The 25,730-nt window shown below is 51.0% G+C and overlaps 2 protein-coding genes across 2 annotated transcripts; one reads left to right on the top strand and one right to left on the bottom strand.

Moving 5' to 3' along the window:
* Window positions 1-58: 58 nt before the first annotated feature.
* TMEM119 (transmembrane protein 119) lies at window positions 59-11,128 on the top strand. The gene is made up of 2 exons (XM_006264175.4): window positions 59-388; window positions 8,748-11,128. Exon 2 carries the CDS (start codon window positions 8,773-8,775, stop codon window positions 9,679-9,681), a length of 909 nt encoding a protein of 302 aa, XP_006264237.1. The 5' UTR covers window positions 59-388; window positions 8,748-8,772; the 3' UTR covers window positions 9,682-11,128.
* A 12,045-nt stretch (window positions 11,129-23,173) lies between these two features.
* On the bottom strand, window positions 23,174-25,575 carry ISCU (iron-sulfur cluster assembly enzyme). Its single transcript, XM_006264174.4, has 4 exons — window positions 25,372-25,575; window positions 24,935-25,045; window positions 24,018-24,096; window positions 23,174-23,747 (listed from the first exon to the last, which is right to left on the bottom strand). Exons 1-4 carry the CDS (start codon window positions 25,543-25,545, stop codon window positions 23,650-23,652), a joined length of 462 nt encoding a protein of 153 aa, XP_006264236.1. The 5' UTR covers window positions 25,546-25,575; the 3' UTR covers window positions 23,174-23,649.
* Between the last annotated feature and the right edge of the window lie 155 nt (window positions 25,576-25,730).

Raw genomic sequence — 25,730 nt, 5'->3', positions numbered from 1 at the left:
CAGATGCCGGAGTGAAGCCCAGGAACTTCCCAAGCTTGGAGGGAGCTGCTTGCAGGAAGGGGTGGGGGGAGGCACTGGGGGTCTCCCGGCCCCCACTGCCCTCCCTCCGCTGTTCCCACACCAAACCAGCCCTAATGAAAACAAGTTGGTCAGCAGCAATCATAGCCAGTGAGCTCAAGGCTGCGGAGCGGGAGGCGGAGGAGGAGGCTGGGCTCGCGTAGACACAGTCCCAAGGAGACAGAAGAAACTGGGCAAGGACCAAGGAGCTCAGGACAGCTAACTTTTAAACTTCCCCCCTCCTCCTTCTTACGGTCCTGCAAGCCCCGCGCACGGATCCCGCTGACGGGAGGGTGCTGGGAGACGCACAGGTCTGCCTAGCCCCCAGCTGGTAAGTCCATGCCCCCCCAGCCCAGGAACGAATGCTTCATGTCTTTTATATTTCTTTGAAATCAGAATTGCAGTTCAGCCGCCCTCCCTTCCTTCCCCAAATACCTCCTGGCTTCTTTTTAAAACTCCTTGCTGCTCCTTTACCTCCAGCACAGCCCCCTTCTTTGTGTCCCTCTGGATTTTATTTATTGGGACCACCCTCCCCCCCGACACGCACATCTGTTCCCTCCAGGGCTTTGCTTCCAGGCGGGTGTTTGAGCGCTGTGCAGCGTGCTCCTACAGCAGCACGCGGGTAGCGTGGCTGACTTCTCTCGGGGTCGGGTCCCTTGCACCCACAGAAAGATTTTGGCTTGGGGAATAATGGCGAGAGCCAAAAGGGACGGATCCAGGCAATGGAGATCTCAGCCCATAGGAGGAGAAGTTCAGGGGCGTCTTGCTGGGATGAACTGATTGCACTTCTCCAGGGCAAGGGCCGTGTGCGGGGGAGCAAGGGAGAGGGAGCTTAAGGATGCTTTTGCTTGATGTGCTAGGGGAGAAGTTTTGGGGTATGGGGAGGTTTGCGGGGGATGTGTTTAGGCACTAGGGAGGAGGTGTTCACGGTTGTCCTGAGTGATTAGAGAGAAATGAGTGTACCTTGTGCTGGTACTGGAGGAAAGCTGAGGGGGAATTGCCCCCGGGGTCTGGGGAGTGCAGCCTGTCTGCCCTGGGCCCTCTGCGGTGGCTGGAGGGTGGCACAGGCGCGGAGGGGTACGATGGAAGGGGGCAACAGTGGAGTGCTTTGGGTGCAAGCATGGGAGGAAAAGAAGGGGAATATTGACAGCTTCCCCGTGACCTCCTGCTGTACCGTGTTAACCGGTTGGACTCTGATGCTGGTTTAACGGTGGCGGGAGGAGATGAGGGGCATTCAGTGGCTGCAACAGACCACAGCTGCCTTTGTAGCTTGAGTTTGCCTTAAAGCCTGGCCGCCCAGAAGGGCTGACATCCCACTGTCCTTGTGCACTCTTCTGGCCACGGCACCAGGCTTCCAGGCGGCTTCAGCGGACAGGGGCTCTTGGGCTCCAGACGCCTGGGGAAGCTGGCAGGAGCTTTGCCTGAATGAGGTCTTGCAGAAATCTGCCCTAGGATTTACAGAGCAGCATATCCCTGGCCCGTGGAAATGGGGCCAACCAGGGAGAAAAGCGGCAGATGCAAAGCCCTCCAGAGTCTGAGGGATGTCTGATTTTATCGTTCCAACACAGGCTGGCTGCTAGGTCTTTAACGAGATACATTTTTTTCAGCCTCTTACAATGCTGCATTATTTATGATCTCCCCAATCTCCTCCAGTCTCCTGCTTCTCCCATGTCCTATGCACTCCAGGGGTGCACGGATCCCTTGTAAAGCAGGGGTGGAGGAAGTGGGGAGAGAAGAGGGTGGGATGGGTTGACCAAGCCCCACCAGCTTCGAGTTGCAAAACACAGGATTTGGAAAATAAATCATGGCAGTCAAAGTAATATGGAGTCATGAGCCCATGAGAGCAGTGAGTTACTCTGGGAGCTGATACAAACTCTGAGCCCCCAACTGAAACCCTGGCTCTTAGCGTCTGGGGATGCCTGGAAAATATGGACCTCAATCCAAATTGTGCAGCTTGAGCTTTACATCAAATACATATGAGGGTAACCGTGCCAGCCTGCCCTGCCTTCCCTATCTTCTCCCTGCAAAGCCTCTTTGTCAAGAAGTCAACTCCCCGCATGGGGGAGGCTGGAGACTTTTTTTTTTTTCCCTGTGTTATAATGGAAACCAGATTTCCAGTGGCGACAGAGTTAGGAAAATGATGGTTTTACTTCTGGGTAGCTTCATTTGTTTTAATTGTAATTTCCTCCTTTAAAATCAGCAAAATTTGGTTAAAATGACTCTCTGGGGAGAGGGGAAGGAGATGCGACTGAAATGCAGCTGGAGCTGGGTTGTGAGGGCCTCTCGTAGGCCAGGGGAGGAATGCAAGGCCGAGGGTGCGTTTGCCACCCAGACGTGCATCTGGATAAGCCCCAAGGGGTGAGCTTTCCCTGTGTCACATCCTGCTCAGGGTCTTGGTAGGGAAGGGACTAGCCCACAGCAAGTGACATGGCACCTTCCAATGTCATCTGTCATGCCCTTCTCTTTGTAAATCCCTTCCCCACCCTCCACATCTGACATGTAAGGAGGTGCTGATCTTTCCATTTTGGAGCTCAGGGGCTGGGCTATGCACAGAATGAGACCAGCAACTTCTGCGGACAGGTCTGTGGCTCAAGGATGGGACTCTTAAGTCACCCCAAGGTCCATCAGTGAGCCATGTCATAGAGAAGTGGGGCTGGAAGGGACCTCCAGAGCCAAACTAAACTACATCCAAGAAGTTTTAGTTTAATGCACAAGAAAGACTTTTAAAGTGTTGGGAAATCCCACTTGTGCAAACAGACATGCAGTTGCAGTTCATGAAAGGGCAAAAGTCATGGTGTGTACATGAGCCCATGTAGTCCAGCCCCCTGCCTATGGCAGGATCAGCCCTACCCAAACCATCCCATACAACCATAATCTAAACTATGGTAGAAATCAGCCTCAAACTGAGGGATTGCTGATGATGGCATAGAGATGGAGCAGCTTGCTCAGGGTCACATGAAGCATCTGAGTCAGGACAGGGGAATTTCACCCAGGCCAAGCCCTCTAACCCTTAGACCCCTTAATCCGGGCCAAAAAGATGATCTCAGGGGCTGAGTTTCTTTCTTCTCCTCACATCCCCCACCCCTCAGGGTCACAGACACCTGAGGAAAGGCACTGGAGAAATTGCTCAAGGAGAGTAGGGATGACTGGACCATGGGAGTGCTGGGCTGTCTGGGAGCAGACTCACACTTGAGGGTGCCTTGGGCACCCTTCAGATGCGAGGAGAAGGGAGAGCAAGACTAAAGTGTCCTCACCCTGTCAGAAACCACCCTCTTCACTGTGGTTTCCCTGAAGGCAGCTTGAGATGCCCATGCCAGTCCAACCCATGCCCCTCTTGTCTCTCTAGTGTCTTGCAGCCCGTGCTGCCAGGCATGTGAGAACATACATGTGGTGCCCTGGGTCTTTTTCCTGCTAAAGATTAAAGCCTGTTGCCTGGGGCACATGAAGACTGCAAAAAACTAAAAAAGGAGCCACGGTGCAGTCTGCCATGCTAGATATTTCCATGCAAACTTGCCGGGCACACGAGGAGGGAACCGGCAAACGGTAATGATACAATGCAGCAGCAGCAGGCTGCAAAACTCAGACACAAGCTTGTCTCCCTTCCTCTCTCCCCCACACAACTTTTCCCAATGGCCAGCAGACAGTCATGACTCTTGGTATCCAGCCAGGCCAGAACTGAATCGTTCCTCCTTATGAATACCCTGAACCCATCCAGCCCGTCCTGCTGGTTTAGTGCAGACATCCTACAGTGCAGTGAGTCAGCCACAAAGCAGAGAACAGATTTGACCATTGCATTACTCTACTCCTTGGCACCCAATGAGGGCCATAAACCGTACAAGGAGCAGCCAAAGGTTGTCTAGAATGGCATTTGGTTTTGGGTTCACACTTTTTCTCTGTAGGTACCAGGTGGTCTGGGAGCTCCCCTTGTTGAACCACCCAGGGCCAAGACAACAGGTCATAGGCAGCTGGTCCCGTGGCCATGGCTGGGTCTACATATGTAAGCAGTCATGATGACAAGTTGTTTTCAGTGCTGCCTGCCCCCTGATATCTTGTTCATTGTGTAGGTCATGGGAGCTAAGAGGTTGTCTTTCCCTGTGTCCCAGTGGGTGCCAGTCTGAGCCCTCTGAAGTGCTGGTCACTGTGAAGCTCTTGGTCACTGCATTGGTGGAGATGGGTCTGCAGATCTCTCTCCATCACTCTCAGGCACCAGTGTCCTGGAGCACTGGACAGTCACCAGGGTCCAAGAGTCCTGCTGTTGTGCCCTGCAAATCCTGCAAGTTGAGAAGAGGCCAAGGCACAGGTGGGAGTGGTGAGAGGAACCTGTGCGCATCCTCACTGCCAATGCCTGCATGACTCTGGCAAAGACTCCAGCCCGGCATAGCTGCAGTCTGAGCTATTCTGTTGTGAAGTCCAGTAAAATGACACCCCAGACTTACATTGCCATCTAGCAGGGAATCCCGAACTGTTGTACCAGGAGCATTTGGACAGATTTTCAACTGGGAGGCGATTCCTATTTTCCTTTCATTCCTCCACCCTCCAGTTATACTCTGGGTTGTTCTGTTTCTTGTGGCCTGGGGTTTTGGCCCAGGAGGTGTACTCATCTGTGACTCCTCTTATATCACCGAGTTGCCTGAAGCTGATGGCATCTGTTTGTCCATCTTGCAACGAAGAGCCTTCATGTGCTGCTTAATATGACGGCTGTGTTTTCACATCGTGTTTCTTTTTGTTGCTCTTCTCTCTCTTTCTGAGCCCGGTGTGAGTCACACTGCAAAACCTGGACAGCCCCAGGCTCTCATATTGCAGGCACGATGCCCCTCCAGCAGCTTCTTAGCAAGCGCTTCAAAAGATGACTTCTTTGCACTCGCATCCCTGCTTCTCGTAGACATGGAGCCGAAACGTGTTCTTCATCCCAAACCTGTGCAGGAGGCTATGAATGATGGAATAGGCGGAAGACGCGAGTGGCTCACTTCATTTGCTTAGTGGTCTCAAGTCAGGGAGCCGTTCCTATTATTGAGATCAGCACGCTTGCTTCAAGGTAGGCAGGCCCGGTAGGTGTGGGCAGGCAGCACGTGGGCAGTTTTGAAGCAAGACCAAGGAGAGAGGTCTCCAAGTAACACAAACCACTGTGACAACTGGCACTAATTGCTTTCCTTGATGACACTCGCGGGAGAAGCCAGGACTCGAAGAAGCCAGTAAGGCAGTTGCTGCAGATAATATAAAATTGGGGCGGGAAGAGGCCGGTCTGGAGCTGATCAGAAGCACTAGCATTCAGAGGGGAGCCGGGTGAAATCATTAGGGGCATTGGCTTTTAACAAGGCTTAAAGGAGAGAATGTTTAAACCATCGGTGTGGTTAGGCACGTGGCTCTAACTGCTAGCAAATGATGTGATGCATCCCCAGAGCTGGAAGCTTGCCCTTCTGGAGTTCAGTCTGTGTCAAAGTTTCCATCGTAAACCTCAATTTTCAGGAATTTATTAATCAGCCAAACTAATTTTGCTTGTGCCAGAATCTCAGTGCTCGGCACGTCCAACCCAGCATTGCAGTGCAAAAAAAAAAAAGCAAAAGCAAAAGCCGTTCATCTGTTTTCCATCTATTTTTAAAGTCTGTCAGTACAACACAAATGGAAATATGCACTTTACGGCACTGCTTTATGATCATAAAACCTCAAGCAAAGCCGGGGTTTGGTTTGCATGGTGTTGAAGGAGCGAAACGCAGCAAACCATTCGGTGCCTAAAAGAATCGGACCACTGTTGTGCATTCGGAAAGCTCATGTCCAAAGTGGCATCTTTCCATTTTTTAAAAGAGGTTGTCGGGTCACTGCTGTGCCTGTTTGGAGTACATGACACGTGCCTCCTTCCTCTCAAAAGCCTGCTAGCAAACCTGTATAAATAACCCTGATTCTGTCTGACGTTCTGTCTGCATTTCACTGCCCCTAACGTATCTCTCCCACTGTGTTTATTGGATCACTAGTGGTTTTACTGTTTAAAAATGTCTCTTTAGTGGAAACATCTGACGAATTTCTTTGGAGCTAGAATTCACTCTATCGGTACTGAATCCTCATAACCCATGCGATAGTTAATAGACTGTAACAGTCCTTATATTCATTAGCTGAATAATAGTCTTTATATTCATTAGCTGAAAATGGTCCTGCCTTCCTTTGTGAGATTCCTTTCTGCTTTTGCTACCCTGAGTCACACTGAACAGCCCTTTGCTCTGAGAGCTGTGGGCTTTCTTATGTGGTAGGGTGGGTTACTCCTGGAAAGTAAATGGCAGGAGAATCAGATGCTATGATGGCATTCATCCATGCTCCAAGCCTGTGGGGTGTCCAAGCACCAAGTGAACTCTATCTTTCTAGTTTTCAGTGGGACATAGAGTTTGTGCAGGGCTGTAGCAGATAGCTGAAGATGCATTTCATTGAAAATATTCCAAGTGAGCAGCTGACTGGGTTGAGGAGCAGCATAGGACACAGGCTACAGGGCCACAGCAGTAAGTTGAACACCATGCATTAGCCCAGGGGGGCCTGAAGGTCTCTTGACCCTCTTAAGCAGGGTTTGCCAGTGAGGGAATATACCTAGATGGGGGAATTACTTGTCTGTGCATGTGCATGTGCACGTGCACGTGTGTGTGCTATAGTTTGCCAGTGCCCACTGCTGTTGTGAGACACAGGGGCCATTGGTGCTTGAAGTGATTCCCTGCCAAGTCAGGTTTCCAGCCGAAATGGCTTTCCAGCTGCTACAACATGTGACACGGTCGCGATGGACAGCTGCACAACATTACCCTGCAAGTCGTAAAGCCGTTCCCATCGCTGGCGGATCCCTTGTTAAATACCAAGACAGTAATTCACTAAGTAAAAGAAGCTTGGAGTGAAAACTCTTTGCTCCCAGCCCTTGTCAAGGGAGCCTGACACGTTGCGTCTGGTACTCCTGCAGCCCGCCATTGCTCAAGCTGTTCGACCTCCCTGGTGGCTGGGGACTTGGTCTTCTAGCAGAGGTCCGTGTGGTTACAGGACCTAAGGGGCAGTGTTGGAGAGCCTGGGAAAATCTCCATCCAAAGTGCCCCATGGGCTTCCTGGTGTCTCTAGGGCATGCAGTGGGGAAAGGTGACACTTGCTGGGGAAATGCAAAGTAACAGGGTGTGCGGTCTGAAAGGCCAGCGTGCACTCCTCTTTGCAAGCCCAGGGAGAGCCGGAGGCATCCGGCCAAGTTTCCATGTGTTAGAGAAAGAAGCAAGATGGGGATGAAATATGCTCGGGTTTGGAGCCTGTGGATGTGGCTGTGTGGGTCCATCTGTGTGTGGTCTTGACGTTCCTCGTCCCTTGGGTTTCTCACCAGTGCCTGTGACACGGCCACCCCCCTGCTGAGGACACACAAGTTTTGGCGAGAGGGAGTCGGTCGCCAGCCTTTTTTTCTCCTCCTCGCATTCAGGAGGCTGCCTCCACCCTGCTACCACCCCGTGGTGACCGGCAGGTGGTTGCAGAATTGGTTCTCACCCAGCGGCAGGTGTCCTGTGCGCGACGCACTGCTGAGTTTCTATTATGCTGGTTGTTTGCCCTCATCACACGAGATTTCCCAGGGGCTGGGCAAGTGGTGGGGAACAGCTATTCAGCATGAATAAGTAGAGGTTTGATATGCAGCTAGCTGTGCTGGGACCTAGGGCCAGAGGAAGACGACTGGGACCATCAGCAGTGGCCTCATCCCCTCCAAAAGATGGGCAGGCAGGAGCTGTGGGCTGGGGAAGGGAAGCTGAAAAAGCTGGCATCTGACCAGGTAGGAGGAAAGTCAGGTCCAGAAGGAGCAGCTGCTGCCCAGACATTTTCCATGAACTCTGGCAGACGTGTGAAGCACTTACCACTTGTGAGCTCCTTTACCTGTCCAGCCAGAGATCTCACTTCTGCTGTGCTGTTTAGTCTGAGAGCACCAGAGACCAACTTCAGGGCGAGGGTCACATTATACATTGAGCCCAGCATGGGGCATGAGCCCTGTTCCTCTACACAAGCAAGCAGCCACTTCATGGGGTCGGTCACACAGGATTCATTTCTATGCCCCTTTGGTTTTTTGGAGGGTTTGGGCTTGGTTTTTCTTCAAAAAATTGCCACAGGAAGTCTCTGAAATTAGACTACAGCCACAGTTTCTTTTTGGGAGGCCCGCTTAGCATTGTAACAGGTGAGTGTAGACGAAACAAAATCTCCCATTTACGTGGAGACACCTGCATTTGTGTTTGGGATTTCTCACCGCTTTAAAGTCCATTTAGTGCCTTAAACTAACACTACTCAGAGATGTTTTAATTTGCGTTGTTTTCCTGTTACGCTGCTCCAACTGTGGATTTTGTTCATGCAAAGTGATGAAGGTCAACAGTTATTGACCTTTATCACTAAGCCCCCAAACTGCTAGAAACACTGGTTTACACACAGCTTAGGCAGGTGAGCCTGAGCACCTATAAGACGAGCCTGTTAAATAGATTTGGGGTCATTTTTAGCTCTTATTCAGGGTGTCAGTGAGAGTTGGGGTGAGACCTGCTATAAGAGACAACTTCCCTGACCTGACCCTCCACCCTCAAGGAAATGGGTGGCTAAGTCACCCATGAGGACAAACTCTGTCCTCCATGTGTGCCTCATCCTTTTCACAGCCAGCTCCCATCTGCACCCAAGCTTTGTCCCGGGCAGGACGCTAACTTGTATCGTTTCCTTTCCAGAGTCCTGGGCGCACCCTGTAGGGAGATGGCCAACCCAGTGACCCTCTGCGGGCTCCTGCTCCTACTGGTGCCCCTTTGCACCACGCGGTCAACGCACTTGCAGACAACGGTGATGAATGACAATGCAGGCAGCGGGGACAATGAGGAGGTCTTTGCCATGTCCTCCTCGCCCAGTGTGACTTTGGGCGTGAGCCCCACGGCCAATGGGATTGCGGTGACCTCCGTCAACAGCACCTCGCAGTCGAATGACATCGTCACAGGGATCATGGACTTTGTGAAAGAATACATGCTGCTGATTATTGTGGTGGGGTCCTTGGTTTTTGTGCTGCTCTTCATTTTATGTGCAGCTGCCATAGTCAGGCAAAAACACAAGGCCTCGGCGTACTACCCCTCTTCTTTTCCAAAGAAGAAGTACGTGGATCAGAACGACAAAGCGGGTGGTGCCAAAGCCTTCAGTGAAGTCCCCGAGAAGGCCTCCGATGCCCACTCTGAGGAGCCAGTGGATTCCTCCAAGCAGCTGCAGGCTGACATTTTAGCTGCTGCCCAGAATCTCAAGTCCCCAGCCAAAGCCTCTCTGGCCAACGGAGACGGGATGGCAATGGAGGACAATCCGCCCAAAGACAAGGAGGAAGGAGCCAAAGTGGAGGATGACAAAGAGGATGCCGAGTGCATTTCCAAAGAACCAGAGGCCACTCTGGAGAAAACCGAAAGTGGGAAGGAGACGCCAGTCCCCAGCTGCACAACAGAAACCAAGGCCAGGGAAGAAGAGCCACCATCTACTGAGGAAGGCCAGCCTGCTCAGGAGCCCGCCACGTCCTCGCCTGAGGAGCCCAAAGATGACTGCCCTGGGGCGGCTGCCGAGTCCGTTGCGCAGACCACTGAGCAGGAGCAGCAAGACCCAGCAGCCCCCGACACCTGCGCCTCGGGTGTCTAATGGAGGAACTTGAGCCCTAGAGCAGCAGACCTTTGTTCCTGATACGTGCTGCAGGAACAAATGGGCACTGTTTGGTAGCGTTGAATCAGAGATCTCTCACACGGACGACAGCCTGTGTTGTTTTGTATTAGGCAGGCAAAATAGATGAGGCTCTTGGGCCACAGGGTGTTCTGCCCAACTGTAATATCAAAACCTAGTAGATTTAGTACACTGTGTCTTACCTTGACAGGCTCTTCAACTCCTGCGTAATAACTTAATAGCGTGCACTTACAGTAAGTCACTTGGTGGTGGTGAGGGAAGGGGTTTGGCCGAACTCTGGGGTCCACACTCCTTATTTCAAATGCAGAATGGAATATTTCTAATAGTGGCCTTCAATGATATTTAGCAAGACCTGCCATTTACATGTTACGTCCTAGCATGTGCTTGCATTGCAGCCGGAGGGTGTCCTTGCCCATCTATTCAAGGAAACCCAATGCTAAAAGCTGTGCAAGCATCTGAGAATTGGAACTCTGTGGGGGAATTTTGCAGCCTTTATTTATTAGGCTTAATTATAGTTCCCAAAGACGCCTCCACTCCTCCAAAAATTCCTGCCCAGGCATATGCATTGAAGGTCTGGGGGGCCCTCATGCATACACCACGATCCAGGAGGATCAATGGTTGCCACCATTTCCCAAAGAATATCCAGGCCATTTCCTGGGATGATCGGGTCTGTTTGAAGTAAGATGTGACTTGCCCTCTAGCAAGCATTAAAGTTGTTGTTATTAGATGGAGGACTTTTGGCTGGGAAAGAACGTCTCTGTGCACAGTGGTGCTTGATGGGTATCTGCAACACAATTTTCCAGGCAAACCTGGAAAGCAGGGGATGTTTTATCATATGCTGCGCAGCTGGACCATGTAAGGCCACCAAATGGTGAAGAGTCTTGTTTTAAAACATAACCTCAGACTTTTTGTCTGTCATTGTAAAGGCTTGATCAATATTTATGACCTTCTTTGATTTTTTTCCATACGTTCTGATCGTCAAAGCACTATAAGAGGGAACATGCAACTCTTTGCAGATATATACAATTGACACTTTTGTTATAATCATTTCCTTTGGCCTCTATATTTTGTTGCAGTGTATAGTAATAATAATTATAGATTAGAAAGAGCATTCTGCATTATAGCCACTGTTTACCTGTTCCATGAAGATGACTCGCAGAAATATATTTTACTCAGGGTCTCTGTTGATAAAGTAAAGCTAAAGAAACCCCCCTTGCCAGGAGGTACTAGCTAAAGAAGGGAGGAAGGAAAGGAATTAAATGGAGAGGGAAAAAAAGAGTTATCCTTCGAATTTTTATGCCAAAATTCCAGTGATGTCTTAAGACAAACAACCCCCCCCTAAAATTGCAGTGTTGTTTTCTTCTTATCCCTCAGTTATAAATAAAGATTTTTTTCTATGCAAATATAACTTGTTATGTCTTTCTATGCAAATAGAATCTGTTATGTCTTTCCCTATACAGCAAGGGCACCTCACTGATTTTTGACATTCTCAGTTTGGCTTTGGGTGTGCTTTGAGCCCCCAGCTGGGACTCGGGGCCCATCAGGGCACAACCTTAACATCAGTCCCATAAGAGGCAGTCTCAATAGTATTGATTTTACTAAGCCAGGCGAACAAAGAGGTGACCTCTCATTGATGTAACACTGCCCAGCACTGGCCTGTGACACGCTTCACAAGGTAGGGTATGGGAATAGAAGGTTAATTTCCAGCCTGGCAAGAAAAGTGACTGGCTGCACCAGAGCATTTCCCATAAAGGTTATGTGAGATATGATTTGAAATCAAATGAGCCCCTCTTCTCTTTCATAGCAGGATCTTGGGAGCTGCTGTGAAACCCACTGAAGCTGGAGGTGCAGTTTCTGACTCAAAAAATGTACTGGTTGCAAGCGAGACTGTTGCTTCTCATGAGATGCCTGATGTGATTTTCAGACCACGGTGATTTGAGGTGACTTGCGTAGGCTCAGTCCTTCTGTTGCTGAGTCCCCAGAGACAAATCAGGAATTCGCAAGCTATTATTTACTGGGCTTTGGCCTCTAGTATGTACCTTTATACCAGGGGTGGGCAATTATTTTGGGTGGAGGGCCGCTTACTGAGTTTTGGCAAGCCATCGGAGGCCACATGACAGGTAGCCAGGGTCAGATCAATATCAATTTTTCTAAATTTTTTAGGGGCCCTGTGGGCTGGATAGAATGGCCTGGTGGGCTGCATCTGGCCCTCGGGCTGCATTTTCCCCACCCCTGCTTTATACCCTCTGCCATCATCTAGTGCAGGGGCAGGCAATTATTTTGGGCAGAGGGCCACTTACAACAGCTTACATTTTCCTCTCTGGCACAGGGAAGCAGGAACAGCCCCACGGTCCCAGGCCAAAAGCATCTGCTAGGCAGGGGCTTCTGGTTGGGAGTGGGGGTGGGGCTGGGCAGGCCTTGCTGCTGGGTCCTGCTGTTGGCTTCCTCTGGGTCCTACTGCCCCTGGCTCCTGTCATCTTTGACAGGCAGCCAGGAGTAACTAATATTTGTTTTCTAATTTTTTCAGGTGCCCCACGGGCCGAATAGAATGGCCTGGCAGGCTGGATCTGGCCCCCAGGCTGTATTTTGCCCACCCCAATCATGTGTCAGGACCAGGTGAGACAAACAGTAGTCAGAAGTAATGAGATACTTGTGTCCTATGACTATTAAAAGTCCTATGATAATGCAAGGCTGACAAGCTGAAGGCATTAACAACTTCCTGGTGCTCTTCCAGCCACTTATGCTTTTTTGTCTGAATCACAAACAGGTGCTGAAGTGCTTCACACCCTGTGGAAAGGGTAATATTTCTATTTAGCACAAGGAAGTGTGGGGCCTGGTGGGGAAAACAAGTTGCCTTGCTTCCTTTTTTTGCAAAAATACCTTGTGATCAAAAGTGAAAGTGTCACCGCAACTCAGATTATCCTGCTGGGGAGATGTTGCTATCCAAGGGCTCCTGCTCACTTGTCATGCACTTGAACCCCTAAATATAACGTGCAGGTAATGCTCATTAAATGATCCTACAGGCTCTGAAATGCCAGCGGTGCTATAGGCTTGCTCATGCTTTAAACCAAGGATTTGAAAAGCAAAAGGCAAACTTCAAAGTGGGTTTTTTTGTTTTGTTTTAAATGATTAATGGAACTGAAAAGCAGAATTTAAGCTGCTAACAGCCGGCATATCAATACACCATCCTTTTCTCAGATAATCTCCATAAAATACAGTGCAGGTTAAAGACCTTGAGAGAAACAGAGAGAGATTGATTTGAATACAAGCTAGGTTGGCTGTTATAAATGGAGGGCCTATCCTGACCCATAATTTTGCACCCCAATTTGAGTGGCGGAGGTGAGGATGGATCCTCTTTTCTCTTGCAAAAGAGGAAGCAGCAGGGACCTTGGAGAACAAGCGCAGCCCAGCTGATGTTCTCTCTCCTCTCTTGCCAGGTACCGCAGGGTCTGGGAGTGAACCCATTTCTCTTGGGCCTGCGGCCAGTCGTTTATCTAGGAAGCTATCTTGTATTGGTTTCTCTGTCTCTTGCCTCCTTGTCTTGTGGAAGGAGATGAAAGCATCCCTTTGCAATTCGGGAAGGATTGGAAAGGTCTCTCGTTGCAATCTGGGAAACCATTCTTCTAAAAATAGCAGTTTCTCCTTGTCTTCTTGCTGCAAAACTGCAGCCCTTCCCTTTGCGACAGAAGCAGATTCTCACCAGATCTCCATACGCTAGAAATAAAGCTCCTCTGAGATCATTCCTTGCTGGGGAGCGGGGGGAAGAGGGGTGCAAGGAAGTGATAAGCTCTAACATCAAACCCCTATTCCTGGGCACACAGCAAGAGGCCACGTGCAAAGGCACTTCTAATCCTGTGAGCGTGCAACAGCGTTTTGCTCTTTCCAAGTCCATCTCGTGATGCTGTGAAACTATGATAATTAAGAGACGCATCGTGCATCACGTTCTAGGAGGCTGCTTTAAAAAAACAAAACAAAAAACCCCCAAGCCTGGGAAAGTAGATAAAGAGGATGAATAACGTATTTGAAACGTATGGCTTGCCCTTCTGGTTTAAAAATGCCTGTGAAAAATGCATTCCTTTTTGTCAGGCTGCAGTTCGACTTTAAATCACCTCCGTGCCGTCAACAGCAGGGTTTAGTTTTCAAATATGTTTCCACTTTGTTTCGACACAGCCCCGAGACATTTTCCCTGAGAGGGCAATAATTAAGGCAAGGCGCCTGGAAGCAACGATTCCTTTAGAAACGCTGTAACGAGTGTCTCGGGGCTGCACGATGTTTAGCTTCAAATGCTGATCGCTCCAGCGGTTACAATGAGACCCTGTTCCCTCCTGGGTACCTGTTGAAACGAAACCCATCATCTGATCACTTATAAACCACATTTTTTTTTTTTTCTGAGTGAAAAAAAGCCAAGTTGTTCTTTAAAACGATCCGAAATCACCCCAAAAGGAGAGCAGTTCTTGATGAATCAGGCTGGCTGGTATGATGCTGAATTTGGGGGGCGGGGGGGGGGGGCGGGATGAGTTTGATCTTCACCAAGGTAACATGGGACGGAGATGGCCGTTGTTGGTCTCATGCCCTTCACAACCCCCGCCGTGGTGGGATGTGCAGCCCGCCGGGCACTTGTAGATGTCCCCAAAGGGCAGCGGGCCAAGGGGCTGATGTCTCTGCTCTCCCGGCTGCAGCCACCAGCCTCATCCAAGCCCCCCGGATGCCCCACTCTACTACCTGGGGCTGTGTGACGTGCGTGGGGGGCTCTGCCCTTTCTCATGCGAGTAAGGCTTGCAAGGTGCAGTCTCAAGCAAGGTCAACTTGTGTCAGTATGTGGGAGGGAGATCAGGAAGGGGCAGGGCTGGTCATACAAGGGGAAGGTGTTCAGACAGAGAGCAGGGGTGCGTGCGTGGCAGAGCACCTCTCCCTGAAGTTTTCCGAGCTTTGCCAACAGGTCTCTCTCGTGTGCTCATTCTTCCCATGCCATGGCCCTAAATCTTGATGAGGATTCATGTTTCTGTAAGGCCTAAAGGGACCTGCTCTGCTTGGGGGAGAAGTTTGCTGCACCTTTATCCACTTCTTCCCTTCTTACAAGAGCTATGTGACTCCTCCGGGCGGGTCTAGGGCATTTCCTCTGCGTCTTTCCCATCGCACCTGAACTCTTTGGGGCAATACATGTCCATTGTCGGTGCCTGTTGGGATCAAGCCCACCCCGCAATCAATTTGGAAGGAAATGCAAGGAGGCAGGTTGCACAGGCATGAAGCACCAAGCACTCGGCCCCCAATGAATCTCTGGAGCAAGCTGCTCTTTTGCAGTCGTTCAAAAGTGTGCAGGAAGAATCGGGCTTCTTTTTAAAGGTTGTGCATTTTAATGATAAAGCACAGAGGGAGTGTTGTACCCACACATTGCAAGAGGAAGGGGCAAAAAAGAAATGGGGGTATTGTGCATCACAGACAACAGGCAGAGGCTTTTCACCGCAGCTTGGACTTGCCCACCCAGCTCCAGAAACAGCCACCGTTTTGTACCAGTGGAGGAAGGGGGGGTCTGGGCATTGGACTTGTGATCTCCTGAGGTCCCTTCTGGCCTAGGATGGGGCTTCTCTAGGATGCTCCATTAGACCAGCACTTAATGCTTCAGAAACTCCCGTGGTTCATGGGGTCCTGATGCACGGTCTGTGGGGTCCTGCTCACCTTGCCCATACCTCCAAGCAGCACAGACTGCAGGAGTGCGGCTTGCTAAGGAGATTCATTGGGTGGCGGAGTCCTTTGCACCTCGTGTCTGTGCAACCTGCCTAGTAACCGTCAACCCACCCATCGACCCATGGTATCTGCCCGGCAGCCCTCCACTTCCTAAATAGCAGCAAAAGATCTCAGTGGGATTTGCTGCCTAAACCACAGAATGTCTCAGTGCCGCGTCTGGAAAAAGCTGCCTTAAACGCATTTCTCCCCTGGGCTTAAAACAGGAAATAGCTGGCATAGCTTTGGCCATAGGAAAGAGCCGAATGAGCAGAGCTGAAGGGCCTCAGTACTGGCTTTCCATATGTTCAGGCAGATACGCTCGGTTCTCCGCAGGCTAAGCATGCCGGGGGCGAAGACGAGGCGTGTAACCTGGGAGCCCCTGTGCACCGCGAGTAGTGAGTGCAGCAGGACAGCGTCCGTGCTAGGGAGAGGGATCTGAAGGTGGATTTCTGTGCGCCCTCCCCCTTTCCTATTATTGCCGCAGAAGCTGTCCAATTAAAGGGTGAGTCAACAAAGCTGCGGTGAGCGGTAGGAGCCCGTCAGCGCTGCCTCTGGGATGCAGATGCAGATTCAGGGCAGTGTTCTGCTCTCTCTTTCGCTTCTGCGAATCCCCTGGTTGCGTGGGGCATACACGAGGCATTACTGAGAACAGAAACTGGCTCTAGGCATGAGTGGCCTGTGCTCTTGAACGGCCACACTTTCCACCGGCTCCACCTGCGGGTCTGCTGCAGCCGCACCTGGGAAGATGGACCGTAGCCTCATGTCTTGCAAGGTTGGTGCCACCCCAATGGCAGGTGGCAACGTCCTGACAAGTTCCTTCATCTCTGTTTCCAAATACCCGCAAGTGGTTCCTGGGGAGGGTTGAATTAGGAGCTTGGGTTTGGCTGCTGGGCTAAGATGGATTCCAAGTTTTGGATGTCTGGTGGCAGCAAAAGGAAGTGGGAAATGTTTAGGGTTTTTAAGGGGCCAGCCAAAGGTTTGGGATGACGGTGATAACACTGAGAAGGGAAAAATTGGGGTCAGTGCCATGGAGGTGAACTCAGCTAGGTTATGAGCTCATCCTTGGAGGGAAGGAGATGGGACGCTTTGTCGCCTGGGATATTTCTGCTGGCCAGCCTTGCTCCAAGTAGTCTACTTGGGCATCTCTGATTGCTGCGGCTGTCACCTGCGGAGGGCAAATGAATGCAAGTCAGGCTTGCAAAGACATGCTCCGTCCCTTTGCTCCACCACTGCTGTGCAAACTGGGAATCGGCTCCAGCCAGAGCCTCTGCAGGGCAAGCACTAACGGAAAGGCAGAAGAGCAGCAGGGAAGAGTCGATGCTTCAAATAAGGGAGAAATAATGGGGAGCTTTTCAACAGGGACATCACCAGCATTTGAGCTGAACACTAGAAATAGGACAGAAGGGGCGGCTGGAGCGAAGCTCGCTCTCACTCAGGGTGTCCAGGGTTTGGATAAACCAGAGTACGGAAACCTCACCAGCCTTGCACCGAAGTTGCCTCGTAGGAGCCCCCAGGGTGGGGCAGAGGGTGCGGTGGGGGTGTACGGTACCCGTCGGCTTTTGTGTGCCACGTACACGTCCCCCTGTGTGGGGTTTAGGGGGCACATGACTTGGGGCAGACAAGCTTGCAGGGGCACAAACCCAGCGCTTTCTATTTTTCCTCCCCGGTCAGTTGAAATACCATGTCGTGATCTCTCCCCGCATTGTGAGCTGCGCGGGGGGCTTCAGAAAGGCAGATTCCTGGCGCGAAACCCGCTCGCTCTCCCACCTGGCTTTAAATGGAGAACATTTGAAGCGAACGGTGAGCATGGCTCCGTGACGAACAGAGGCAGCGGGATCAAATGAGCAATCAGGATGCTCTTAATACACCTCCCTGTGTCGTGCCAAAGCGAAGGGAACAGGACCACTTATGTAAACACCAGCCCCTGACCCACTTTCCTCTGTATCTTCTCTTCATTTCAGGATTTCTTGCTGTGTCCCTCTTCAGATTCCCGTCCTGCCATAGGCCTCTACTATCATTGCACACAGATTTCCCCGCAGAGCGTGGGCCCTTGCACTAACCCCTTTGCACCTGGTTGCTTCCCCACCTGTGATGGTGGAGCAGGAGCTGGATCCCAGGGGATGCTGGTGAAGGGCTGGGGTTAGACCTGAGGTCTCCTTGGCTTTAACTCCCACAGGGGTTGTTGACCAGTAGTCGGGGGGGATTTGGGGTTGCAACCCTCCCTAGGGGACAATGCTTTAGGGCTTAATGATCTAGAACTGCAGGGAGGAGTTTGTGCTGACTTTAAGAGGAGGGAGGGGAAAGGGGATTTTTAAGCCAAGTAAAACAAATCCTAGCATCCCACAGGTAACACCTGAGAAGGGGGGAGGGCACCACTGCAACAGAGGGCTCGATATGGTAGGCAAAGGCTGCTGAGAAGCCCAAGAAAAACAGATAAAGGCAGCAGCTCTCCCCAGATGCAGTGCCTTGGCTAATCAACCCAGTACCCTGAAGACACCAGTTCTTAATGCCTAGATTACCTGCAGCGGAAGTTAAAGCTCTAATGGATCCGGCGTATAAACAAGATTTGGCAAGAGGCTATGGACCGGCGGTGTTGTTTTCTTGGTGAGTTTTATGTGCGCTGGAACGGGCTGAGCTGTCTTTGCTCCGTGTTTATTGATGCGTTCCCCCTGCCTTGAAACGGGAGCCGGGCGGGTTTTGCTAAACCAAACCTGCTCCAGGCCTGCGTGCTGCGAAGAGGCAGTGGGCAATGAGCAACGAGGCGGCCGAGGGGACCTTTCCGCCAGGGCTATGTTTTGGAAGCTTATGAAGCTTCCCAAGGCTCCCTTGAGGGTCCCTCGAGGCTCTGTCCTAGGACCCATACTATTTAATATCTTCATTAATGATGCGGACATTGGTGTCAGAAGCGGACTGGCCAAGTTCACCGATGATACCAAACTCTGGGGTAAAGCGTCCACACCTGAGGACAGGAGGGCGATCCAGGCTGACCTTGACAGGCTCAGGTATTGGGCGGACGAGAACCTGATGGTGTTCAACACTGAAAATGCAAGTTTCTCCACCTTGGGAGGAAAAACCTGCAGCATCCTTATAGGCTTGGCAGTGCTACGCTGGCTAGTACTACAGATGAAAGGGACTTGGGGGTCATGATTGACTACAAGGTGAACATAAACCTTCAAAACGATGCTGCTGCTAGTAAAGTGAGCAAAACGCTGGCTTGCATCCATAGATGCTTCTCAAGCAAATCCCGGGACGTCATTCTCCCTTTGTACTCGGCCTTAGTGAGGCCGCAGCTGGAGTACTGCGTCCAGTTTTGGGCTCCACAATTCACAAAGGATGTGGAGAAGCTTGAGAGAGTGCAGAGGAGAGCCATGCGCATGATCAGAGGTCAGGAAAACAGACCTTATGCTGAAAGGCTGAGAGCCATGGGGCTCTTCAGTCTGGAAAAGCGCAGGCTCGGAGGTGATCTGGTGGCCACCTATAAGTTTATCAGGGGTGCTCATCAGGATCTGGGAGAATGATTGTTCACCAGAGCGCCCCAAGGGATGACAAGGTCGAACGGTTATAAACTCTAGCAAGACCGTTTCAGGCTGGACATAAGGAAGAATGTCTTTACTGTCCGAGCCCCCAAGGCTTGGAATAGCCTGCCATTGGAGGTGGTTCAAGCACCTACTTTAAACACCTTCAAGACACATTTGGATATTTGTCTTGCTGGGATCCTACGATCCCTGCAGACTTCCTGCCCCTGGGGCGGGGGGCTGGTCTCGATGATTTTCCGAGGTCCCTTCCAGCCCGAATGTCTATGAATCCATGAAGCAGAAACCAAGCAGGAAACTGCATGGTAAGTTGGAAAAGTCTAAAAAAACCATGCAGGTCGGAAACTTCATAGTTAAGAAAATCTTATTTGTTCCACTAGATGTGTGCTGGAGCTACTTCTCAGACAGGTGTTGTAGAAACAGGTGGTGCATGTGTGGTGGTGGGGCGGGGTGGGAGGTTGGTGGGTTACAACCAGCAGTGACAAACAGGGCTTTCCCTAGGAGAAGTTGTGGCTGGGACTTGGTTTCAGAAACCTGTTGATGACAAAAAAGGGAAGAAAACTAACGTGTCCCCTTGCTTATGGAGAGGAACAGGGCTCTGCACCCCAGGCTGAGCTGATTTCAGTGTGACTCTCGCTCCGAGTTTGCTTTCAGGTGCCTCCAGAATGGACAGTGCAAAGGGATGTCCTTGGCACAGCTGGATAATGGCTTTAAACATCTGCAAGAGCTTGAGGAAAAAGGCAGGGCAGGTGCTGCTGTTTCTGGAGCTGTCTTTCCTCCTAACCGGTGGATTGTTTCACCAGTCTCCTGGGGGGTACAGAGCTGCAATTGCTATTCCCAGAGGACCTCATCTGCTTCCTGGACTTGAAACATGTGCTTTCTTTGGGTTTATAAAGTTTTCTTTGCAAGTAAGAAAGCTCAAAAGCTTTAAAAAGAGACCCCACCCACACCCTGAGGTTTGTCTGATCCCAGCAAATTGAGCTTTAAGAAAACCACATTATCATGGGGCTTGAGGTAACATGCTGTGAGTTGGCAGTCCCGGATCTGCTGGTGATGGGAACAGCTTTATGACTTGCAGGGTTATGGTGTGCAGCTGTCGCTGGACATGGCGACACCGTGCAGCTGGATGGTCCTGTCTGTGGGAAGCTGGACCTGGCAACGAATTGCTTCTGGCATGGCAGGGCCAGTGTGTCTCAGCAGCAGCTGGCCCTGACAAAACAGAAGAGCCATGCACATTTTGAGGGGGCCACCAGGACTGGCTTTGACAGACCTGGTTGAGCCTGAGATGCTGGGAGTAGCGGCTATGCCCAGCTGTGCGTAGGGGAGAGGGTGAGATGGCACCTGGGCTGCTGGGCTCAGCCCCAATTGGCAGGTTCCTGACCCTGATCCCTGCCCCGATCGTGCAGGTTGGAGGTGAGGACTCTGCTAGTGGAGCAGTGGTGCGTTTAAACTGCCTTGCAGCCTGGGGTGGTGGGAAAAGCACTGTGGGCAGAGGGGCTCAGGCTAGGCACCGTCTCCAAAGGCCCTTATCCTGACTCGGGTCTGTTGTGGAATTGCTGAGTTCACTTCCTTAGACTCCCGGGTGGTGGAAAGGGACCTCAAATCCACCCTGGCACAGACCCTGGCTTTGCTGTTGTAGGGACTTGCTGACCTTTGGGAGCAGGGTATTTGCAAAGCCTGGGCAGGGAGCCAGCTACCTACTTGGGGAGATGCTTTGCTCCTGGCTGGCCACTCCAACCCCCAAGGAATCTGGAGAGCCCAGGGCAGAAAGCAACCTGCCACTGGAGGGGAAGGCACCTGGGAGCCCAGCAAGTCCTAGCTCCTGAGCTCCCTGCAAGGGATCTCGGAGCCCCTGGCCCCTTGACTTGCCAAGCTGGGCATTGGGCGAGCTGCTGGAGTCCAAAGGTGAGGGCCCAGTAGTTTGCTTGGGAACTTGGACTGGCAGTCCCCTTGGCTGGCTGCTGGGAAGGTCCAGATCCCTGGAAGCTCGAGTCTCCAAGCTCTTAGCTAGGGAGGCATCTGGGGGTCCCTGCTGACTGGTGCAGTCCCAGCAGCCTGGGTTTTGACAGGATGCCAGAAAGCCAGGGAGCCACAGGCCTCTGAGTTTAAGCTTCAGGCTAGACTTCAACCTCATTATATCTCTTTACAACGATCCCCTGCCTTACCGTGCCTAAGACAGACCATGCTCATATACAAGCAGCTCTTCACGACTTTGTTTGATCCTGGTTCAAAGCCTGGCCCCTAGGCTGTATTTTCCACAAGCAGTCCCTTTTCTGGAGACAATTAACTTTATTATGGGTTTTTTTTTTCTATTGCACAAGCACGCCACGCGTCTTATAGTTATCTCCAAACATCCATGTGCAGTGAGGGGTACTGCTTAGTTTCATTGTTGTTAGGGGCTGGAAGGGACCTTGCAGATCATCGGGTCCAGACCCCCTGCATGTGGGCAGGAAAGAGTCTTCCTCGTAGGACTCATTTGCTGCCATGGGTATAAAAAGTGAACAAGGAGAACAATGGGGCATTAATATTTTTCCTTCAATTTTGATTCTATACACTCTTCTGATAGCTGGACGGTGAGCAACTTGGGCCAGGAAGCTTATCTGTGTTTGCACAGTACTTGGTGGAGTGGGATCCTGTCCCATAACTTGAGCTCCTTGGTAACTTAAGTAGTCTAGTCTTTCTGTATCCAGCTGTCCACATCTGTTACAGCAGGAAGGGTAATTTAAAGCTAAGCTTCTGGAGGCCTCTGTGTATGAGCAGCATCTGGTTATAGCACTTGTACAGCCAAGCTTTTACAGTGTATTTTTGCTCATTATGGTCATGCCCAGATGAGCATGGACGTTCGTTTTCCCAGGGACAAACAGCAGCACACCTTGTGCCACTGCTACTTGTCCCTAGAAATGCCCCTGCCATGTGTCCTCTGGCATGCAGCGTATTACCCAAGCGTGGTAGGGGAGGCTGGGGCCAGCAACTGTGCTGGCCCCAGCACCCTTACCTGGGGTCTTTGGGGAGCTGCAGTTGTGCTGATCCTGTTGCTCAGAGCCCGGCCAGAGCCACTCATTTTGGGCGGCATGCACTACCTGGCTTTTTTTTCATGCAGTTCATTTTGACTCCAGGATCAAAAAAAACCCTGGCACTGCTACTCTGCAGCACAGAGAACACCTGAATGTGCAGTGTGTGGCGCCACAGACATACCACACAGCTGCACTCGCTTGGACACACCCTATGTTAGCATCCAAACAGCAAATGTAAGGATGAGCACATTGCTATTTGAGGAGAAAAGCAGTAAAAAAAAAAGAAATCCTTCCAGATAGTCTTGTGTGTGGATTTCTTTCAAAACCTGGTATGTTTTCAACTAGATGTTACAGCCTTCAAGAATGTTAAGTGCAGGAAACAAGAAAATAGCGCTTGGTTTACATCCTATATTTAGATAAGGAATGTTTGGGGATTATTGGTTCTGGCCTGAACAGAAACATCGCAACTCAGTTAGACTCAGTGAATAATAGGGTCCACCACAGGCTTGCCCTGCACCTTGTTTTAGCAGAACTCCATTTCCCCGCATCTGATAACCCGGTACAATTCAGCCACCTACGTTTCAGCCAGAAGTAGCACTCGAATTGGCAAGCCAATATGGCCAATGTTTCCCTACTTAGCTATTTTTCACTGACCTCTAGCGGTCGTTATTGTGGTTACAAGCTAGTTTAGGGTTATCAAACTTCACACAAGGGGTGAGGAGTGAGTTGTGCTCCAGTAGCTTCTTTAACATGTCTCCCATCTATATAGTTGGGTCAATAACAGACTGGCAAGCCTCTAGACCAGTGATTCTCAACCAGGATGCCTTGAGATCCTTTCAAGGGTGCTGCAGGGTACCACATAATGTCAGCACTGTTATTTGGGCAAACATGATTTATAAGATAAACCTAGAGATTTCAAAAAGGAATTCATTGTTAAAGACATCCTGACCTGTTGTGGTCTTCCTGAGTTCTCTGCAACAGAAAAATTGCTCTAGTATTTTTTTGTCACCAAAAAACAAGTAGAAATAAAAGCGATAGCATTTTCAGAGGGATGCCTAGTCTAAAAAGCAAACCACTGCTCTAGACATATCCTGAGGTGCCAGGAAATGAGATATAGGGAGGGGGTGAGGAGTGTGCTCGTAGGGAGGACAAGAGACGTGAAATGAAAGACTTCCAAACCAGTTGTACCAGGCAGATGAACTGCCGCAGGCTGTTTAATATATTGCATATGTTGTACACAAAATAAAACTGATCTGCATTTTTTTTGCATAAACATTAAGACAAGGCAACACGCTTTCAAATAATCCTCTTCTATAAAACTCTCAGAAAAAACTATACATTTACTGAATGAAATGCAGCCCTTCCAAACACTTGGATTTTCACTGCTAGGAATGACTTATGCCTCGAGTAAGTGCTTCCCCTCCTCACCCAGACACTTCCAGGAGAAACAGATAGGACAGTAATCAGTGGAGAAATAAGGTCAAGGATACCAATGATTTGTGCACTACAAAGGTGGTTTAATACAGGCGAACAGTGAAACATTGTGCGTATATTGGGTGTACCTGACGGCTTCAGATTGGTAGTGCACTGGCTCCCTTCTCTAAACACCTAAACTAATTGCACTGCGATATTAATGAGAATAAGCTTTCATCACAGTTCTAGGTACTGGCTGCTTTCTTCTCAGGCTCTTCCTTGTTAGGATCTTGTTTTAGCTTGTAATCAGCCAGGGCTGCCTTGATGGCATCTTCAGCCAACACTGAAAGAGAAAGATGAAGAGCTTTCAAGCTTTTTTTGTAAACAAGGCTTACGCACCCAAGCATGCCTGCTTCTGCTTTTCACCCAAAACTGATCAGATTAACAGAATATTTGAGAGACAGATGCATTTTAAAGCACCTCAGCGACTGGTCTCAATTCAAAGCATCTTGAGAAGCACAACAAAAGCAGAAGGAAATGTCTTCCAGATCTATGGCAAACAACTGGGTTTAGCTGTTACATCTCAAAAATGAAGTCTGTACTGACAACTTACTAGAGCAGTGCAGTTTAACTGGAGGAAGGCAGAGCTCCTTAGCAATATCTGTATTTCTTATCTCCAAGGCTTCATCCACCTGAAACAAAAATGGAAGATTACATTTGGGCTGCGACGCTTGTTCCCCACCTCCTGATGTCACGTGCAGATATTTGTTAAAGGGATGCTCTTCGGCTGAACCGTCAGGATCGGGTACCAAGGAAGACGGGGAGAAGAAGCCTTTTGTTATGAACTCCTTGCTGATGATTATGTTAATTGGAGTTCATATTCTTGCGCCGAGCCACTTGGCATCTCTTCCTGAAATCTAGCAGCACAGAAGGGCTCTAGGCAAAAGGTCTTCATGTGAACGCGGGGTGGCAACTGAAGGCACGGCAGAGTTACGACCAAATTACTGATGTCCAGACTAGGGTTCATAGCCTCCCTTTGCGCCAAGACCTAGAGAAACTAGACTGGACGAGTTGGGCTGGCACTGCAATAGGGTCGTAGGACCAAAAAGACTGGGGACCCCTGGGTTGGATATTACTATAGAAAACCTGTACAGCCCGACCTACAATTGTAGGTCAGGATGCGTTTTTTTTTTTGGTGCAAAAATATATCCCGATATAGATACATCCCAACTGCCTATATCAGAGTGCATATGGGAACAGCGTAAGTTGTGATCCTGAGGACGGTGGGACGGGAGAGGAAGGCCACAGGCGTGATTATGAGCTCTCCTTGTTCACGCCGCGCTTTAACGTGTTGGTTGAAAACACCTTTTTCTTCCTGCAACGGCCACGTTCGCAAAACCATCGAGCTCGGCGTTTCCAGATAGAGGAACAAACGCCTACGAATATCTGCCCGTAAGGATGGGATAGTCTCAGTCCGCCCTCCACCCCTCCCAGCTTCCCGTCTACCGGCGGGTGCGACGGGGGTCTTACCGTCTTCCCTTTCACCCACTCGGTGGCCAGGGAGCTCGAGGCGATGGCCGATCCGCAGCCAAAGGTTTTGAACCTTGCGTCGACGATCTTCCCGCTGGCGTCCACTTCCACCTGCGAGGGGGGCAGCGACGCGGGGTCGAAAGATGCCGCCGGGCACCGGGAGAGCCGCCCGCGCGAGGCTCGAAACGCGACGGAGCAACGCCGCGAGCGCGTGGCCTTCTAGACCGCCGCGCGCTCGCGAACCTCCCCGGTATCGGGGCTTTGACACGCGCCTTGTAACCCCGGGGCCGCTGCGCAGAGGAGCAAGGCAGCAACCCGTGGAGAAGGGCGAGGATTCCCGCTCCCCCCCCATCCGATCTGCTGCTCTGCTTTCCGCTCCCCGCCCGATCCAGGGCTTCTGTATTGTGCTCCCCTCCCCCTCCCCCTGCCCCGCGCACCTGCAGCTTCATGACGTCACCGCAGGCGGGCGCGCCCACCAGCCCCGTGCCCACGTTCTTGTTGCGCTTGTCGAGCGAGCCCACGTTGCGCGGGTTCTCGTAGTGATCCACCACCTTGCGGTGGTAGCCGCGGGACAGCTGCGCCAGCCGCCCGCCCGTCCGCAGCGCCGCCATCTTGCGCCGCCACTCCCCCTCTGTCACGTGACCCTGAACGCGGCGGCGCCGGCGTCTTCTACGTCCCCGCGCCCGCTACGTCCCCGCGGCGGCTAGCCCCGCCCCCTCACCGTGCGTAATGGCGTCGCCACGTGCCCCTGGTTAACCCTTTGCTGGGCGGTGGGAAACGAGGGTTGAGCCCGGTA

This window comes from Alligator mississippiensis, chromosome 10 (assembly GCF_030867095.1).
Source record: "Alligator mississippiensis isolate rAllMis1 chromosome 10, rAllMis1, whole genome shotgun sequence".
Classification (NCBI taxonomy): domain Eukaryota; kingdom Metazoa; phylum Chordata; order Crocodylia; family Alligatoridae; genus Alligator; species Alligator mississippiensis.
The sequence above is the reverse complement of the archived record's forward strand: the minus strand, read 5'-3'. Positions and strand labels throughout refer to the sequence as shown.